At 39.4% G+C, this 19,678-nt stretch overlaps 2 protein-coding genes across 3 annotated transcripts in view; one reads left to right on the top strand and one right to left on the bottom strand.

Moving 5' to 3' along the window:
- Positions 1 to 764: 764 nt before the first annotated feature.
- On the top strand, positions 765 to 11,554 carry alox5a (arachidonate 5-lipoxygenase a). Its single transcript, XM_031735213.2, has 14 exons — positions 765 to 1,093; positions 1,901 to 2,099; positions 2,209 to 2,290; positions 2,380 to 2,502; positions 3,101 to 3,207; positions 3,312 to 3,484; positions 4,441 to 4,587; positions 4,716 to 4,919; positions 4,995 to 5,081; positions 7,105 to 7,283; positions 7,489 to 7,610; positions 8,012 to 8,112; positions 9,431 to 9,601; positions 9,810 to 11,554. Exons 1-14 carry the CDS (start codon positions 944 to 946, stop codon positions 9,987 to 9,989), a joined length of 2,025 nt encoding a protein of 674 aa, XP_031591073.1. The 5' UTR covers positions 765 to 943; the 3' UTR covers positions 9,990 to 11,554.
- A 78-nt stretch (positions 11,555 to 11,632) lies between these two features.
- The window catches only part of march8 (membrane-associated ring finger (C3HC4) 8), a 91,295-nt gene continuing 83,249 nt past the window's right edge, over positions 11,633 to 19,678 (bottom strand). The window contains exons 7-9 of one of the 2 annotated variants that reach the window (XM_039621409.1): positions 19,087 to 19,222; positions 16,880 to 16,894; positions 11,633 to 14,980 (exon numbers count right to left, since the gene is read on the bottom strand). In XM_039621409.1, the coding sequence (XP_039477343.1) occupies positions 14,676 to 14,980; positions 16,880 to 16,894; positions 19,087 to 19,222 (456 nt within the window). In that variant the 3' untranslated portion in view covers positions 11,633 to 14,675. The remainder of the gene's footprint in view (positions 14,981 to 16,879; positions 16,895 to 19,086; positions 19,223 to 19,678) is intronic. The other variant, XM_031735181.2, reaches the window with a different exon arrangement.

The following is a 19,678-nucleotide window of genomic DNA, read 5'->3' as shown; positions in this document are numbered from 1 at the left end:
AGTTTCTTCTGAAGATGCTGTCCCTTACTACTCCATCCAAGTATGAGGAGCAGGAGTTTCTTTCTTCTTGCTTTTATCATTTACGAGAGGAAAAACACACTTTTGAATCCAGTCAGTGACGAAGCAACGACTTCATTCCATTTCCCACTCTGAGTTTGGCACATATAGCTCCTTTTTCATGTTGACGTTATAGTTTCCCCCCCCTTTAAAACCGCACAGGGGGACTCTCTGATGCATTTGCATTTATTTCACTAAAACTACCATCCACTGTTGTCCCATGGCATCTAGTGATTTGATTTGTAAATGAGACACAGATGCAAAAGATACACCTGATAGAGACTCATATGTTCTTTGATACAGTTTCACATCAAATTAGTTAAAGACAGTTAGTGTTTTAATGTAGGTTGCTGTGTTAGTCTCTGTTTTCGTAAAGGAATTCAGAAATCAGGGATGCTGTCCCTTATATACATATTAAAAAAACTCCTTTGTTTGCAGACAAAGGAAAGTTTAAAAGGAAGAAAGTTTAATTTGATATGTTTCTGGAATAAGACACCTTTTCTTGTGTCCACATTTATGTCTGTAGGCCCTAAAACACCTGCAATAACAGAGGAAGGACAGCTATATTATATTCTGACCTCATTTCAAGTCAAAGCGTGGCGATCAGTCACATCACAGGGAGGTCAGAATTAGTTCTCGTCATGCACCTCCCTCTGTCACATGATTATACATTATCTTGATGCTTGTGGTCTTTAGGAGTTGTAGCAACAAGTGCGAAGTTTACATCACCGAAGAAAAGCTTTTGGCAAGAAGGGGAACCAACGGCTGCTAAACATCTCAGATTCGACCTTTCGTAGGTGATAATAGAAGAGATTTACTGCGGATTTCTTCACCTTCAGACGGTGTTGGGACATTGCTGGAGTTCTTTACGTCCTGTGTGGTCGTCATGCCTTCTTATACAGTTACAGTTGCCACAGGGAACCAGTGGTTTGCGGGGACTGATGATTACATCTATATTACACTTGTGGGCACGGAGAGCTGCAGCGAGAGAACGCTCCTGGACAAGCCTCTTTACAATGACTTTGAGAGAGGAGCGGTAAGTGATGTAAAACTGCTGCGAACATGACTAATTTTTTTAGTTTATATTTATGGATGATAACCATAACAGCTGATAACTGTATGGCTAATAAGTAAGTGCAGAAAAATGCATGAATGCAGACAGTGTAGCTGACTGTGCAGTGACGGAAACGGAGCAACTTTTCTGTTTTGAATTACAATTATAACACGATGAAATGATCAGTAGGTTATTGATGTAGCACCTTTCACAATTAGAATTACTTCCAGTACAAAACAAAAGGACTGAGGTCACCTTCTGCCAACACCTCGGTGCCAAACAACCATTTTAAAAGCCCAGAGGCCCCGTGCGCTTTGATTAATCTGACCTGTTTTGGCAGCAGTAGGGGGGCGTTATGCACTATTAGGGGGGTGGTTTTAATGTTACAATTGATTGTGGTAAATCTATGGGTATAAATTAAACAATGGGAAATTACAGAAAGTGAATCTTGAACTTCTTTTTTAAAATGTAATTTGGCTTATTTTCTTGAAATCTATTTTATCATCATATTATAGATGTTAAATTCGCTAATTTCTTAGATTGCTTAGATTAGATTTCATTTTCAGTTCAAATAATATGTTAAAAATATATATCTGCATTTTTATAGATTTAGTATATTAAAAAAAGCGGGGGATTTAACCCACCTACAAACATGCATATGCTTCTATTTTGTTTTTTACTTAAAAATCTCCTATATTATATGCTTAGAAATTTCTTTTTTTTCCATTTAATAATAAACTGGCAGTTTTCAGCATTCACTTTTGACAGTAGCTGTTGACCACGTTTCAGGTGGACTCCTATGAGGTGAGAGTTGGGGAGAACCTGGGTGACATCGTCTTGGTGAAGATTGAGAAGAAGAAATACTGGGTACAAGACGACTGGTACTGCAGGTACATCACTGTCAAGACCCCATCTGGAGACTACTTGGAGTTCCCCTGCTTTTGTTGGCTGGTGAATGACAAGGAAGTGGTGCTCCGAGATGGACGAGGTAGTTATCTCTTGTTTGTTTGTTTGCCAAACAAATCACATGTTTTATCTTGTTCATCTGTCAACCTGCAGTGGAAAAACGAGTTCCACACTTTTTCTTTCTCTCGTAGCACATCTGCCTCAGGATGATAAAACCAGTCTGGTCAAGCAGCACAGACAGAAAGAGCTGGACGGGAGGAGAAAAACCTACAGGCAAGTTTGCGCTGCATCTCCAGCTTGTTATTGTGAGGTATAGGCAGGCTGATGAGGATGTTTTCTAACAACACTGCTGCATTTTACAGATGGAGAGAGTGGCAGCCAGGCTTTCCTATGAGTATAGATGCTAACAGGCACAAGGATTTGCCCCGGGACATCCAGTTTGACAGTGAGAAAGGAGTCGACTTCATACTGAACTACAGCAAGGCGTAAGTGGCCCCACTTACAACTGCCTGTAAAGGTGAACGAGTCCCTCAGTACAGCACAGAGGGAGTCAGTGGAGTTTTAACCTCCTTTTAATACAAAGGATTCATAATCAAACGATGGGCTGATGCCTGATGATATGTTTCTATTTTCTGTACTCAGGGCTAACCGGGGAAAAAAAACAAAAACATAAACAGTGGTGTCATTGTCTGTTTATCACCGGGGACATTTGCATTGCGCTTTTATGCAGACGTCTGAGCTTGCGAGTAGATGCAAACACAAAACAGATCCAAAACACAGCTGTTTGCATCACGTAGCAGGGTGAACAAAAATACACATGATATTATTAGAATAGAGTGGCTCATCCAGTTATCCATGTTGAGCTCCAGTTGTTTCGTCAGAAATGCTGCAGCTTTAGGGACAGAAGTCAAAAAGTGAGCATTGCTGTATCATCAGACCTCGTTTTCTTTTCCTGAAATTATTTTAACAGCAGTGTTTCTTTGATTCTTTGCTCCAAAATACATCCAATTTCAGATTCTTTGATTTTCTTGAATATTGCGCATGACAATGTTTGTGATTACGATGATGATGGTGATTTTCCAGAATAGAGAACCTGTTTGTGAACCAGTTCATGCACATGTTCCAGTCCTCCTGGAGTGACTTCTCTGACTTTGAGAAAATCTTTGTGAGAATCAAAAACACCATTTCAGGTCAGCTTCACCTACACTACATTAAACATACATACTTATATTACATTAAATATTTTAGATATTTCCTCTGAGATCCTCAGATTCTGATATGATATGATATTCAGAGTATGTGATGCAACACTGGAAAGAGGACTTCATGTTTGGATACCAGTTTCTGAATGGTTGCAACCCTGTACTGATCCGGAAGTGCAAGAAGCTCCCTGACAAGTTTCCTGTCACTCATGAGATGGTTGCTGTCAGCCTGGAGAGGGAGCTCACCCTGGAGGAGGAAATAGAGGTACACATGGCTATGCTTGCTTCTTTGAATGTAGTGGATTTATCAGTGTGAAAAAATTTGTCAGGTTCATGTTGACAGCAGCTACAGCTCTCTTAAAATCTCCCACTTATGCAGTGGTTCCCAAACTTTTTTTGCTAGCCCCCCCTTTATTTTACAAGAAAATCCCCCCCCCCCCACCCCCACCCCCCGGACAAACACATCCTTCAACCACACACACCCATATTTTGTTTTCAAACTCCATTGCAGTTTATTCCACACCTCAAACCTCTTGTAAACAATTCAACAAATTAAAGTGAACTGCAATAAATTACAGGTTGCAATAAAATAAACCACTACCTCTTTTAAATAACAGAAAAACAAACCATCTTTATGGTGTAATTATTTTACGTATAGTTTTTTTTTGACTGTGTAAGAATATTCAACGCTGCTGTCAATACATTTTTCAAAAAATGTCTCTCTGTGCAACATGGGTTTAAAAACATGAACAACTGTGGGATACTGTTTGTCCGTGATTTGAACCGGGGGAACGAATTGTGGCAGGATCAGTGTTGTACCAAGGTAGGTATCACCGACAAAATGTGTTCCCCCTGCATCGCGAGCATTCGCTGGGCATGGGATCCAGTTTACACCACCTCCATTACAGACAATTAGACATGGAAGCCGTGATGTTTTAGTTTTGTGAAAAAGTGAAAAGTGAGTGTCGTGTGGGAGCCCCGTCAAAAAATCTGTCCATTATGCTAGCAGTGTCCAAGGGGGCGCGCCCCCCACTTTGGGAACCATTGCACTAATGCATAATGTAAACTGGTGTTCTCCAAAAGTTGATTCTGTTCATCTGGACGTAGCGTTTTCAGTGGGAGAAACATTTCGTCACTCATCCAAGTGACTTCTTCAGTCTCAGCTGACTGCAGGTTTGCCCAATCTTATAACCAAAAAATAAACTGGTGTTCTCACTACAGGCAGGTAACATCTACATAGTAGACTACGAGGTGCTAGACGGCATCACTCCAAACTCCACAGATCCCTGCACACTGCAGTACCTGGCAGCTCCGATCTGTTTGCTATACAAGAACGCTCATAACAAGATCATGCCCATCGCCATACAGGTAAAAAGATGCTCAACAGCAGCAGTTGTGTGTTACGTTGTTTTTAACAGGTGAACATTTCTTTATGCAGCTGAAATTTCAGTTTGACTCAAACTCTTGCTTTTTCATTCCACACTGGTCTTTTTCAGCTTGGCCAGGTTCCAGGTGAAGACAACCCCATCTTCCTGCCAACTGATGGTCAGTACGACTGGCTGCTGGCTAAGATCTGGGTCCGCTCCAGTGACTTCCATCACCACCAGACAATCACACACCTGCTCCGGACACATCTGATGACAGAGGTGTTTGGTATTGCCATGTTCAGGCAGCTTCCTGCTGTTCACCCTGCATTTAAGGTAAAACTCCAGCTTATTAATAAATGTCATGACTTATTGATTCCTTGGTTCACTGGTTGTCCATCCTTCTCCCAGCTACTCATCCCACACATTCGTTTTACCATCGCAATCAATACCAAGGCTCGAGAGCAGCTCATCTGTGAGTGCGGCATCTTCGACAAGGCGAGTTTGTGAAAATTCATTCCTTAAACCTTAATGAATAATGACTAGTTAATGAATTCATTCATTTCTTCACAAATTAAATTTTAACCATTAGAGGAAGAAAAAAAAATACTCATAACCTTCTCTCAGACACATCATTACGTACAGCTGCTTAACATATTATTGATATTTGTTTAGACTCATTCTCTCTGATTGATCTTTCTGAGTTAACTTCAGTAATTACCTTCTCCAAACCATCGGCGTGTCTATTAGATCCAATTCATACAAGAATTCTTAAAGAAGTCCTACCATTAATTAATGCTTCAAACTCATATATGATCAATTGATCTTTATTAATGGGCTGTGTACTTCAGACTTTTAAGGTTGTAGTAATTAAACCATTACTTACAAAGCTGTCATTTGTCACTTGATCCAGCTGTCTTGGATAATTATGGGCCTGCAGCTAACTGGGCTATAACAACTAACTTATCGTCTGCAGAGTGATTTTTTATTTGAGTTTTAGTCAGGTTTCAGAGCTCATCACAGCACAGAAACAGCTTTAGTGAAGATTACAAATGATCTTTTTATGGTCTCTGACAGTGGACTCCTCTCTGTGCTTGCACAGCTAGACTTCAGTGCAGCGTTTGATACTGCTGACCATAATATTTTATTTCCTTAGGCACTATCATTCAAAGGCATAGCATGCATTTTCATTGCTATGCAGATGATACACAACTTTATCTACTCATGAGACCGGTAAAACACTAATTAGGTAAAATGCAGGAATGTGTTTCTCACGGCGATATACGCCGGTGTATTAATGGAATGGACCCAAATGCAGAACACGGGAGGAGACAGTACTGAGGAGGGAAAATACACAGACGACCTGACAAAGACAGGATGACAACAGACAGACTAAATACACACAGGAGGTGATCAGGAGAAGTGGAAATACATGAGGATACAGCTGACACAGATGAACCTCCTGACACCACAGGGGAAGTAAAACAAAATACATGGAACATGGAAACAAGACTTTCAAAATAAACAGTAAACATGACAAGACGTAGACATGCCAACTAACACAGAAGACAAGAACAGACTCACAGAAGGGGACATAGAAACCTAAACTAGAATAAAACTCAACTAAATCCTAACTAATGACAACACATGAACTAAGCATATATTCAATATAATATAAGAAAATAAAACACACAATGGACTCAAAATGCTGGGTCACAGACCCAGCCCCTGACAGTCTTAAAGATATAAAGACCTCTAAATTCCTGCCTCTATATTCAGATAAAACAGGGGTCATTGTAATTGGCCCTATACTCTTAGAAACATAGTTTCTAACCAGATACTTAATCTGGATGACATTATTTTGGCCTCCAGTGAGGAATCTTGGTGTCATTTCTGTCCACCAGTGCACATATTATACAAATATTTAGGACTGCTTTCTTGTGCACAACATCTCTAAAATAAGAAACATCCTGTTTTGGAGTGATGCTGAAAAACTAGTTCATGCATTTGTTACTTCCAGCCTGCACTATTGTAATTGATTACTATCATGATGTCCTAAAAACTCCCTGAAAAGCCTAGAAAGGCTAGAAAGAGATAACATATTTCCCACATATTGGCTTCTCTTCATTGGCTCCCTGGTAAATCCAGAACTCAATTTAATGTCTTTGTCTTCACATAAAAGGTCTTGAATAATCAGGCGTCATCTTATCTCAGAGATCTCATAGTACTGTATAGAGCACTTTGGTCTCAGACTGCTGGTCTATTTGTGGTTCCTAGGGTATTTAAAGGCTTTCAGGCCCCTCTGAAAGCAAACCCAGTCTCTCAACAACAAACTTAACTGGATCTTCCTTTATTCGCAAAACATTCAGGCTTCGCTTGAAGTAAAAGCAAACTAAAATCTAACTAACATAGATAGTGAAATAATGAAGTAGGGAATTTAGCAAAAGTGCATACGTATTGAAGAATGAAAGTTAAATTAGCTTCAGGATAAATGAGGATGATGTTCTCCATCCTCATAAAGGCGAATGCAACAGGCGGAGGCGGTCACGTCCAGATGGTTCAGAGGGCAGTGAAGACTTTGACCTTCAGGTCTCTGTGCTTCCCTGATATGATCAAGTCCCGTGATGTGGACAGTAAGGAGGAACTGCCGACCTACTTCTACAGGGATGATGGCTACAAGGTGTGGGAGGCTACCAAGAGGTGAGGAATGACTTTTTAAAGTTTTAGCACAGAGCACTGAGAAAGAATTGATGAGGGAGTGAGGGCAGCCGTAAGAAAGGACAAACAGCGAGAGGTGTAGGAAGATTTCTACCCTTGTGTGTGTGTGTGTGTGTGCTTCAAATAAGAGAAGTTGCAGCATTTTTTCCCCTCTGTACGTGACATCCATCCGTTTTCTTCCCCACAGGTTTGTGTCTGATGTAGTGAATATTTATTACACAAGCGATGAGAGGGTGCAGGGAGATGAAGAAATCCAGGCCTTTGTTAAAGATGTGTGCAGCTTCGGTATGCAGGACCTGGATTACTGCGGTAGGTAGAGGCGTTGTTTTGCGTGAGTTTTCTTTTGCTAATGCCGCATCAAGCAAAATATACCACCCAACCATCCATTCAGACTTTTTCTCAAGGAGAAAAGATGCTTGCTCTCCTAGTCTGGTGTTTTCAGGAAGACAGGTATGACAGGAAACAGACAGCATTATAAATTCAAATCTGCTCTCTTATGGATGAATAGTTTAAGGGTGAAGGAGGGAAGCCACGGCAGTCTGATGGTGTCAGTCCCTGAGTCCTGATGCTGTAATGCTTCTGCATTTCACCACGCTTGTCCATTTTGAGTGCATTGTACAAGGGTACAGATAGACTTGCAAAAGAAAAAAGCGGTTTTGCAAAGCTTGAAGCTCAATTTGTCAATTCTATGTTCCCACTTTCGTGCATAGAGTTTCCCAAGTCCCTGAAGACACGCGAGGAGCTGATAGAGTACCTGACCGTTATTATCTTCACTGCCTCAGCCCAGCATGCAGCTGTCAACTTCGGACAGGTAAAAGGAGGCGTGTCTATAAGTGGAAATTCATAGATTTTTAAGTCAAAAAGTACCTACTTAAACTAAAAAATATCAGAAATATTAGAAAAAAACACTTGCTACTGCAGAAGTTTCATTAATACAGAAAAATGTTTTTGTGTTTTGTTCCTACTGAAGCACCAATGTGTGCATTTAAAACCAGCAGCAAAGTTTTCCTGCTGCAGCTGATTGAGGTGAAACTAGTGGTGACTACTTTTCCTACAGCAGTGGTCATTACTCTTTTTGGTAAAAATAACGCCCAGACCAATAAACACAACAACATTAACAAGCACACACATTTCGAGGACACACATTCTGTAGACATAGATATATTCATGAAAACGTGATGATTTTTGTAGGTTTTTTTTTTTTTTGAAGTTTTGTCTTTGTTTTCTCTTGTTATTTCAGTTATATTTGCATGTTCGAAATAATTCTATCTATCAATAAAAAATATTTAAGCTTAATATTACGCTAACCTAAGAGAGTGGCAGCCAAGAGAACTAAAGGTCACATAAGGTCGGCAGCTCGATCCCTGGCTTCTGCAAATCACATCACTGGTGTGTGTGTGTGTGTGTGTGTGTGTGTGTGTGTGTGTGTGTGTGTGTGTGTGTGTGTGTGTGTGTGTGTGTGTGTGTGTGTGTGTGTGTGTGTGTGATAGATACAGTAAAGCTATGAATCTGTGAGTGAATGTGGCTTTTGTCAGGGGACATGTGGCAGTGATTTCATCCTGAGAGAATTAGGTTTACATAGTAATTGAACATTTACCTCCCTTTATTCTCTGGTCATCCATGTGTTTTCAGTACTATATGTATATATATATACATATATATATATATATATATATATATATATATATATATATATATATATATATATATATATATATATATATATATATATATATATATATATATATATATATATATATATATATATATATATATATATATATATATATATATATATATATATATATATATATATATATATATATATATATATATATATATATATATATATATATATATATATATACATATATATGTATATATATATATATATATATATATATATATGTATTTGTATGGGGTCTGCCTACAAAGAGTCTGTTTAATATAAAATCTTAAACCTTTTATGCAGCTATTAATTCTACATGTAATATGCAGTGCAGTATTTTCTTATGAAATCTAAAAGTAAAATTAGGAAGCAGAAGAAGATGAAAGAATTTTCTCAGACTTGTACTGTTGTACAGCACTTGGGTAAATGCACACACTGTATCTTTGTGTACATTGTGTAGTATGACTGGTGTTCCTGGATCCCCAATGCTCCATCTACCATGCGGAAACCCCCACCCAACAAGAAAGGTCTGGCAAATGTGAATTTGATCGTTGAGAGCCTTCCTGATCGCGGGCGCTCCAGCTGGCACCTGGGGGCCGTCTGGGCCCTCAGCCAATACCAAGAGAATGAAGTAGGAAAAGCACACAGACAACAGTTCGAACACTTTCACATCTCAGCACAGACACACAGCCGAAACAATCAAAAGTTTGATACATTTGGTACATTTCTCATTTCCCAAGATGCTCTCCTCTGCTTCAGAATGTACTTGTCTTTTCTTCCTTTTTCCTTGTGGCGTTCCTCCAGGCTAAATAACCTATCATGTCTCGCTCTTTCTGCAGCTGTACCTGGGAATGTATCCTGATGAGCACTTCACAGAGAAGCCGGTGAAGGATGCCATGGCAAAGTTCAGGACGGAGCTGGCAGAGATAACCAGCTCCATCAAGAAGAGGAATGAGGGAAAGAAGCTACCATACTACAACATGTCTCCTGACAAAATCCCAAACAGTGTTGCAGTCTGAGAATTTAAAAAAAGACTAATTTAGTGGAGAGGCTCATACTTATTATACATACAGATTGAAGATTGATGATAATGTTACCGAGCTGTCCAAATATGCTCTATGTTACCTATGATAGGGATATTTCTGTGGAAAAGGTTTGTTTTTAATCTTGTAATAGTGCATCTTGAAAAATCTGAATATTTTGAAGGTTTTTATTGTAATAATTCAGGAAGATAAACTTTCATATTATCTACATTCATTATACGTAAAGTGAACATTAAAAACATCTTTTAATTATGCTGGTTATAGTCAAAAATCCAGTGTCCCAAATTATTTGAATATTTCCTGATATTTCTCCCATGATCTCCCAAATCTGAAAAGCATTAATTTATATGCAGAATAACTGGTTGGGGGTCTTTTACCACATGTTACTGCATCAGTGGTGGTACTGCTGAGGTGTTTTTGACAGCAGCTTTCAGCTTGGTGTTTCTCGTCTTCACTGTGACTATACCTCACAAATTCTCTCTGTAGTTCAGGTCAGGTGAGTTGATTGGCCAATCAAACACAATAATAATGATGATATGGGGAGAAAAACATCTGGTAGTCATTTTGGCACTGTGGGCAGATGCTAAGCTTCATGCTGCAAAAATGAAATCAGTATCTCCATAAAACCTCTCAGCAAAAGGAAACATGAAGCTCTAAAATATCCTGATAGATGCCTGTGTTGACTTGTGACTTGATAAAACTCAGTGGATCAACCACCAATAACCAGCACCTCGAATCATCACAGACTCCAGAAAGTTCACACTAGAATTCAAACACCTGTGCCTCTCCAGTCTTCCCCCAGTCTCTAGTACCTTGACAAAAAATGTACTTCATCTGAAATGAGCAGCAGTTCACTTCCTTCTCTCCTTAGCTCATGTAAGATGCTTCTGACAGGAATGACCTGATGTAACGGATGTGGGTCTTTTCTTGTGAAGTTCTCCCAAATTCTTGAATCGACTTCTCCTGATAATCCTCTCAAGGCTGCTGCTTGTGCACCTTTTCCCTGTCCAGTCAACTTCCTGCTGTTATGCTTTGATACGGCGTCTGTGAGCAGCCAGCCTTTTCAGCAGTGACCCTCGGTGGCTTACTCTCCTTTTGGAGGATGCTGGTGATCTTCATCTGGACAACTGACCAATCAGCAGTAGAATTACACCGCCGGAAATATGATCTTTAATCATTATGTTTGAATAGTAATTTATGCAAACTGGAAATTAAATATTCTAATTTGTGAGAATTAGTGTGTGATTAATAAGGAATATGTGAAAGTTTACCTTTTTGAATGACAAAAAAAAAGTTTTTGTGATAGTTCTTTACATATTGTGTTGCCTTTGGTGTCTTTCCTCATCTTGCCCTTGCATAACAATTACTTAAGAGGTTGAGAGAAGGTGACAAACCGTGTTTTCTGCTATATGCTGAATGTGAAGTTTGTATTTCTGTCATAGAAAAGTTTTAGGGCAAGATCATCGAGCAGCTAGCTGAACGTTTCTGTTATTTGCAGCTTATTTGGGTGAAAATAAATTAAAATGCTACTTCGCAACGCCCTTCGAAATGTTTTTAATTATCCACGAAGACTGGATTTGTCCCTGCTCGTTTTTTTTAAAAGTCACAAAGTTTTAAAAGTCACTTAATTTTTTATTTGGTTGTTCTTTTAATTACTACATATTTTGTTCAAACGTGGGAAATTAACTGAAAGCACATCAACATTTTTCATAAAAACAAAAATGTACATTTTACCAAATTCTTTACAGTTACTATTTCAAAGCAAATTCACAGACAGACTCGCGGAATGGTATAAGACAGGGGAACAGTCATATATGTTCAAGTCCAGTCAGTAGTAAACAAATATAGCTTTTATGCAAGTTACACTAGTCCCAGACATGATCGAATTTTAGTCACCAGGTAATCAACAGACAGCCTAAAATACTGAGGCTGAGAAGAGCCCGTGGGATTATGGACATAAAGGGTGAGAGACGCAAAGACAGTAAAGAGGATAAGACGCTCAGAGAGGAAACAATCCAAAGCCATCACATCAATCTTCATCAGAACTACAACAAAACTTCTCTCAGATTTCATCGAAGGAGCCAGCTCCTATGGGGAGAAAGTAAAAAGACAGCAACAACCTAAAGCCCATTTTAATGATCCATCTCATCAACTCCAAATTAATAATTTATGTTCAAACTTAATGCTTTGGTTACCCAACTAAAAACAAGACACCACAATCAATTTAAAAACTAAAAAAGGACTGAAGCTTCGAGGAACTCTATTATCTGAGTGACTACATGCAAAACAAGGTCTGAAAATAATTTTCTTCTATTAGTGTCTGGGAAGAAAAATTAAGTGTAAGTTGCATAAAAATCACTAATGAAAGGGTCTTTTTTTGTGTAAATGAACAAAAATATGCTGTTTTCTGTTAAAAATAAATACAACACAATATAAAGAAAGTAATTTTGTATCCAGAGGACATCCTGGACTTTAAACACCGGTACATAATTGCAGAACAGAACAACAACAAAAGAGTAATTGCACTTTTTAAAAAATAAAATCTGTCTAATTGCACTGAGCCTCCCGGGTACTGAAGAATCTGAGATGGTTCTCATTACTAGGTCTTAATCCAACTTGACACACAACAAGTCCCTCGGCTCATTTATGTATTAAAATTATATTAAACTCCAGATCTCAAGTCTCCATGGGGCATATACATAAATACAGTATGCAAAAAAACAAAACAAAAACCCCCCAAAGCGCTTTATTGCTGCTGCTGAGCAGTAATTGTCAGGTACGTTGTTGGACCATCATTGTTCACAGACAGTATACTGGTATCAAATACAGTTTTTTAAAAATGTGTGTGTTGCTGGAATGGCTGTAAGGCTCAACATGAGCCTGGGCATTGCTGTGCTCTCACACTTACAATGACTGTGAGCCCGCCGCCCCGCCCCCCCACAACCCCACCCCAAAACAGAAAAAACACCCACTTCGACCTGAGAAATCAACCGCTGCCCATCTCAGGCTGCACCTTCACTTTAACACCAGCAGGTGGCGGCACAGTCAGCTCCTCAATAAGCAATGATGCATATTGACTCTGTCACAGCCATAAATAAGTGGCTGTATTGCATTGATTTTATTGTGTTTCTGAACGTAATGACCAGCAGTGAAATGTTACACTGACTTTAAAGTCATTCTTAATGCTTAACTGTGGAGTAAATGTGGGAAAAAAGTGTTTTTAAGCCAGAAATCAGTTGGCTGTCTTGTGATCGAATACTAAAGTAGACCAACATGTAAGAGAGCGAAAACAAATAAAATACACTTAAACCGAGTGCTCATCTGAAATGCTCACTAAAAGTCCTTAAGCTTGCTTAAGCAAGTAAAAACTTAAGTGTAGCTGGATTGTAAATGTGCAAAAAACAGGGTCGGTTGGAGCTAAAGAATGTTTCTTTTTTGTAGTTAAAACTTTTGGTTAAAGTTCAATGGACAAACTGAAAGTAGGCAGCTGTGGATTCCTCGAGGCTTGTCCATTGGCTAAGCAAGCGAATTAACATGTTAAAAACAGCACACTGTAAATACCTTGTCATTCGCATGATTTAAAAAAAAAACAAAGAAAACAAAACACAAGCGCGATGTTGTTTATGTCCGAAGGGCCTCATTATGATCGAGACAAAGCGCAATTTCCTGTGACCAGTAAAAAAAATGATTTTTTTTATTACATTTTATAAATTTTTTGAAATCATTTTTAAAAAGATTACATTCTCAAAGCCTTCAGAAAGTTCACGATGGGGTACAGAAGTCAAGTGGCTAGATTTTCCATCATCTGAATCTGAGTTATGCAACTGACATCATTCAAATGACTCGTTTTTTTTTTTAACCCCAAATCCTTTTAGTCATCCACAGGAGGGTTTAATCTTTAAGCATATGTTGCACTTGAAGAAAAGTTTGTTTGCACTCCCCCATTTACAACGTACAAGATACAAGAAAAAAAAAGAGGGGGCAATGAGAAGAAGGGGTGGGATGTGCTTTGGGGACTAAAAAATAAAAAGTGCTTCGATGCATCTTTGGATCCAGGTCTCGCTGGATCCAGACCGGCGTGGAGCTGACAGACCGCAGAGATGGCAGTATCTGGAATGTTCCAGAGATCTTGATGCATGGCGCTACATACTGATCCACGGCAGGTTAGCCCGACACTCACAGGAGGTAAAAAAAGAACAAATCGATCAAAACCCACAAACAAACCACACATCGGGGACGTGTAGACCTCCAGAGCCTTTTGCAAGTCCATTCTTTTCAGTCCAGCTCTCCCGGAGGTGTACATTAAAGAGTCTGTGTATGTGTGTGCGTGTGTGTGTGTATGTGTATACAGAGTGGTTTGCACCAGGCCTCTTCCAACATTTACAGAAGTCAGTGTTCCTGGGAAAGGAAAAGATGCCAGACTGAGGATGGAGGGTGCAGGTGGAAGGAGGAATACAGTGTGCAGAGGGAAACTCATGGCCTCTCTGTCTTTGTGGATGGAGTTTAGGGAGTATAAGGTGATAGTGGAGGACGTGGGTCATTCTGGCTTCGGGGAAAAGGGTACGGTTGTTCCTCAGTGACCGATCATGACTGTTCCTCTCCTCTGCGGGCCTGTTTGGGTGTGGAGTATGTGCACGACAACCAATGGCACGGACTCTGGTGTCAGACATGAAGCACCTCCATACTGTAGTCCTCTGTTTCTGTGTACTGGGAGGAGTTTGTGTCTGACAGGTTGGGGGCCAGAGCCTCTTTGTTCTCCAGACTCGGCTCCATTAGGGGGGGCTTCTCCAGTGGATACTTTTTATATGTCTCTGGACGGTTCTGCACATATATGACCCGGTTATACGCCTTGAGTCTCCTCCATAGATGAATGTAGACTTTGCACTGGACGTACATGAAAACCAGTCCACCTGTAAATCCGATGGCCACCACCACAAGCTTGGTCCAGAAAGGCCATTCCAGGATTCCTGAGGAACAGAGAACAGACAAAAAAATAAATACATAAATAACAACAAGTGGACAAGTAAAACACAGAGAAGACTGCAAAAAACGAAAAGCAGATGCACTTTATATATGTTCAAGTGTAGGAGATCTGAATAAAACACAGAGAGAAGGACTGGTTTATAAGCTGCTGCAAATTCATCACATTTCAGTGAATCGTTCAACAGATCATCCTTCAACTAGAATATGCATTAGCAGTGAGGATATCCGCTGCAGGAAACTATGTCTCCCATTCCTCCATACTGCAAATGGACACTTATTACAAACTGCCCAGTGTGCTCTACTTTTTCAAACAAGATCTTTGTTTAAAACTCAAATTTGTACAGGATTAAAGTCAAAGTCCTGAGCATGGAGAGATGCATGAGATAGCGAGCATCCTGTCATATTTCTATGGTAATGCAATGTGGGTGGGGCCATTAAATGGAATAAAAGTCAATTATTAAGTTTTCAGATATGCTATATTGCTTGCATTGTGGCAGCTGACACTAACATTTAGTTTATTGTGTGCATTAATTTACACACTGCTCAAAGATGTGAAGGAAATTAAGGAAGCAGAAACCACTGTGATTTCACTTATTCTGGCATAAATGAAACTAACAGGTGCCATGGAGAGGAAACAACAAACAAGACAACCCCCCAAAAAGGGGAAGCATGAGTAGCCTACTAGTTGTTACACTGCTTCTCAGAAAAAGGTGCAAATACTGGATGTGCTGCTGGGTTGAAGCCCTTCTGCGGCCCTGTCCAGCTCTCCTTGGCAAAGGCTCATCTCCTCCACACCGTTGAGACTTCAGTTGTTGGATATTTAAGTAACTAAATGATCTGAAATACTTATCTGGTTCTACAACCTATAAACATCTCTCAGCTGACTGCTTTTTAGAAACTCTCTTACATTATGAACATCAGTATAGTGATCTGAAATATAAGCTATGAAAGTGATATCCATATTACCCATCCTTACTGCAGTGCAGACTTTTCACAATTTACAGACATGGTGTTCAAAATTGAATTGCCCAATTAGACGAACACAGAAACAAAGAAACGGGAATAAATGGTGGCACCCTGCTGCAACATTTGTACTTCATGTTAGGCTGGGAGCCTTTGGTACAAAAAATGAACAAACAAATGACTCTTTTAAAAGTGGAAACACTGCAAAAAAAGGTGCATCTGTCTATGCAAAATGCTTAGCATTGATGTGATATGCAGTTAATTAGGCAAAGTACATTTCCATGACTTCAGGGGCAATTACAACATCCCTGCAAAAAGCAGAAATCAAAGAAGAGGCAAAAAATTAGCAATTTCTGGGACATATAAATATTTGTAATACGCCTCATGCTCTCTAAAACAAATACTAAGAGGCAGTGAAAGTATTCAAAAATGCCCGAAACCCATCCGTTTCTTCATATTGGCTAACATAACAGCTAGTTTAAGATATAAAAGTGTCTCATATGAGGAATGCCAATTCAAAGAAGGCAAACATAATATAACCAGTGTGGTATTAACTATGCTGGACAGAGATGTCAGGAGCTTTCTATCTAGCATTATGAGAGGAGATTAATGTGTCATTTGTTGTGTGAGAAGATGTCAGCGAGGTTCGTTTTAATCAAAGCCCTCAGCCACAAAGTATAACACAGAAAATACATCACAGCATGCTCCTCAGCTTTGTCTGTCTGTGTTCATTAGGCGGAAACATTCAGGGAGGTGGTGTGAATATAACCAGCCTTAAAGGATGAAGTACGATTATTTCTACTCGGAAATCAAAGAAGAAAAGGGAAAGAAACGGACGTAAAGAGCGGCTGAAAAAAGGACTTGGTACAGAAAGGGAGAAGACAATGTGAAAGTCAAAAGGTCAAAGTTGAAATGTTTACCTGGGACTCTTCCGGCTGCATGGGTAAAGAGTGTAAGTATCATGTATTACAAAAGACACACAAACAGATTGAAAGAAAAGGCAGAAATTAAAAACGATGTCAAATATTGCATTTACACAATTTCATGCAATCAAACATCAGCTCTGTTCCCCAATCATACATGGAGAACAAACGTCAAGATGTTTGCATCCATCTCTCCTTTTATCTCGAGAGCAAATCTAGAAGAAAAATAAATGACCGTGGTTCTGTGAGGCAGCAGACAAGCAGGACTATTTGGCATCACCATGGTGACTGGACCTGACAGCCCTCAGGGACTGTAGCAAGTCTGAATCATCAGGTTGGGCTTAACAGGCACAGCCTGCTCTTCCATCTGTACACAGTTTTGAAAGTGCCAAATATGCCAGGGAGGGATGAGTAGCAGCAGAGGTAGTGCCAGCTGATGCTACAACAAGTCACCATTATAGGAGCATTCTCCATTTTTATCCCTGATGATGGGAGCCCAAAGTGGATGCCCACTTTTTATGGCTGTAAGAAGCAGCCCAGGGAGCCAGTGTTATTTTCCTCTTATTCTGAGATTTCAATGAAAAACCATAAAGCCCCACTTATTGGACATTTTTACTATAGCCAGCAGCAGGTACCAGTTTGGCACACACATAAAATTGGAAAAAGCTAGAGGCAAAATCTGAAATATTGCGATGGAAGAAAGCAGTCACCCTTTTCAATAAATATAAAAATGTAAACATAAATGCTGTGCTCAGAAAACTGCACAGCTTGAAGGAATTGTATTTCATGAGGAGATCAATACCACTCATGTCTGTAAGCTACATAAAGCATGAGTGCCCAGTTAGCTTAGCTCAAAAGTAACAAAATCACGCTATAAGCACAACAAACTCACTTATTTGTTTGTCATTTTGATGTGTTCAGATTAACGGTCCCTTTTGAGCTTTCCTGAGAGTCCCCAAAATATGCTGTGCCCATTCATGAACAGTCCAGCACTCATTACATATTTTTTACACTCTGATGTGCTCGTCAAACACGAGTAAAAACCAGGTCTGAAGCGGAAGCCCTTTGAATATGCAAAAAACCTACAATAAAGACTGAATTAAGCAAATGTAGACAGACGGATGTGCTTCATAATGATAAATAAGCAGGCCTCCAAATCCTCCTACATGATCCGGAATTGGACACAGCCTAAAAGTTTTTATCCATTTCAAATATTATGATGTCATCATGTTATCTGGCACCTCCTAGCAACGGGCTAAAGTCACTTGTTTATGTACCTATGACACCTCGTTTTCATTTTACATCCATTAAAAAAAAAAAATTATACTTCTAAAAGTTGACTTATACACGTCATCATGTTGCCAAGCAACCAGCCACCAATGGGATAAAAATCAGCCATTTAAAGTAAAATATGTAAGAAAAATATGTATGAACTATGAAAAATAAGGACAACGCACAAGTGGCGTCTTTCTAGTGGCCGACAGTGGTTGATTCCTGTGCTTGGAAAAAAGAAGTTCATAAGAAAAATCACCGTACGGTAAATCCTTTCCTTATCCACGTCACTTCAGTGACGTAAAGCATTGCGTGTGATGTGTAGTCAGCTGTTGCATCCAATTTTTTGCCACAAACATGTGCCAAACTGATACTAACTGCTGCTGTCACACAGCTGTCATACCACTCACATCACACATATATGCTAAAAAATTCCAGACTTTGCACACTATTCTTGTCTGGTTATTTTGCTGAGTACAGTTTTTCTTTTACAGTCAGATTAACCACAAACTAACCTTCGACACACAAAAACAACATCACTTAAAAAAATTGTCTCACTTTGCTAAAACAATCTCTAAAAGTGTCAAAGAATGAGATGAATTTTTTAACTACGCCTCTGGAATCAAAGTGAACTTAAAGCACAGGGAAACTCTTCTAAGCATTTATTCAGCCCCAGCTGTAACTTTGATTCCCATTGAGTCTCTGCCTGTCAGTTAACGCCCACATATATACCAGTCTTAAAGCGTATTTTACACTAACTGTAAACACACCATTGAGATAACTCTACAGTTATACAGATTTTATGTTAAGTGCTAGTAACAACTTGGAGACAATTGTGGATGAATAGATAACATCCAGAACAAACATGTACCACAGACGATGTTGTATTAATGTTTTAGTGTTTGTTTGTGTGCGTGAGTGTCAGTGCTGACCTGATTTGATTTCCTCTGCTGTTCTGTCGATGAGCACGTAGAGGGACCACACCACACAGGTGATGGCGATGATGTGGAAGGTGACTGAACACATGATCTTCCTTCTCTCGCTCGCTGTCATCTGTAGTTTCTCCCACTGCCAAAGATGGAAGACTTTTGAGCATATTCACACATATTTAAAAAAATTAAAATTAAAAAAGGAACATGCTTTCAAACTAAGCAGAACCTCTATGGCTCAAAACTGAAGCCGAAGAGCAAATTCCTCTAACGGCCAGTCGAAACTGACTCCAAAGTGAGCCAAACCCATAAAACTCCTACACTGAAAAGCCAAATTTCAGTCATAAAAACATGTTTCCATTCTGCTACAAAAACTGTTTTCATCTCTACAGACAGTCTGTCTGAGATGTTTATGTTCCAGCTTTGGTTAGTGAAATTCTATTTCACTGTTAGTTAGCACCAATTAGCAGATATATGCGTCTCTGTATTGCACCTCCACAACTGATCAATGCAGCCTGCTAAAAAGGCTTGCTAGCATAAGATGACAGCATTCCACCCTTTGATCTAAATATACAAAACAACAAACAACCACAAA

This window comes from Oreochromis aureus, linkage group 13, assembly GCF_013358895.1.
Source record: "Oreochromis aureus strain Israel breed Guangdong linkage group 13, ZZ_aureus, whole genome shotgun sequence".
NCBI lineage: Eukaryota > Metazoa > Chordata > Actinopteri > Cichliformes > Cichlidae > Oreochromis > Oreochromis aureus.
This window is presented reverse-complemented; position numbering and strand designations above follow the sequence as displayed.

Coding starts and splice junctions, on each gene's coding strand:
- alox5a (XM_031735213.2), top strand. CDS start 944: ATGCCTTCTTATACAGTTACAGTTGCCACAGGGAACCAGTGGTTTGCG. Junction 3,485..4,440: donor CCCTGGAGGAGGAAATAGAG/GTACACATGGCT, acceptor TTCTCACTACAG/GCAGGTAACATCTACATAGT. Junction 4,588..4,715: donor TCATGCCCATCGCCATACAG/GTAAAAAGATGC, acceptor GGTCTTTTTCAG/CTTGGCCAGGTTCCAGGTGA.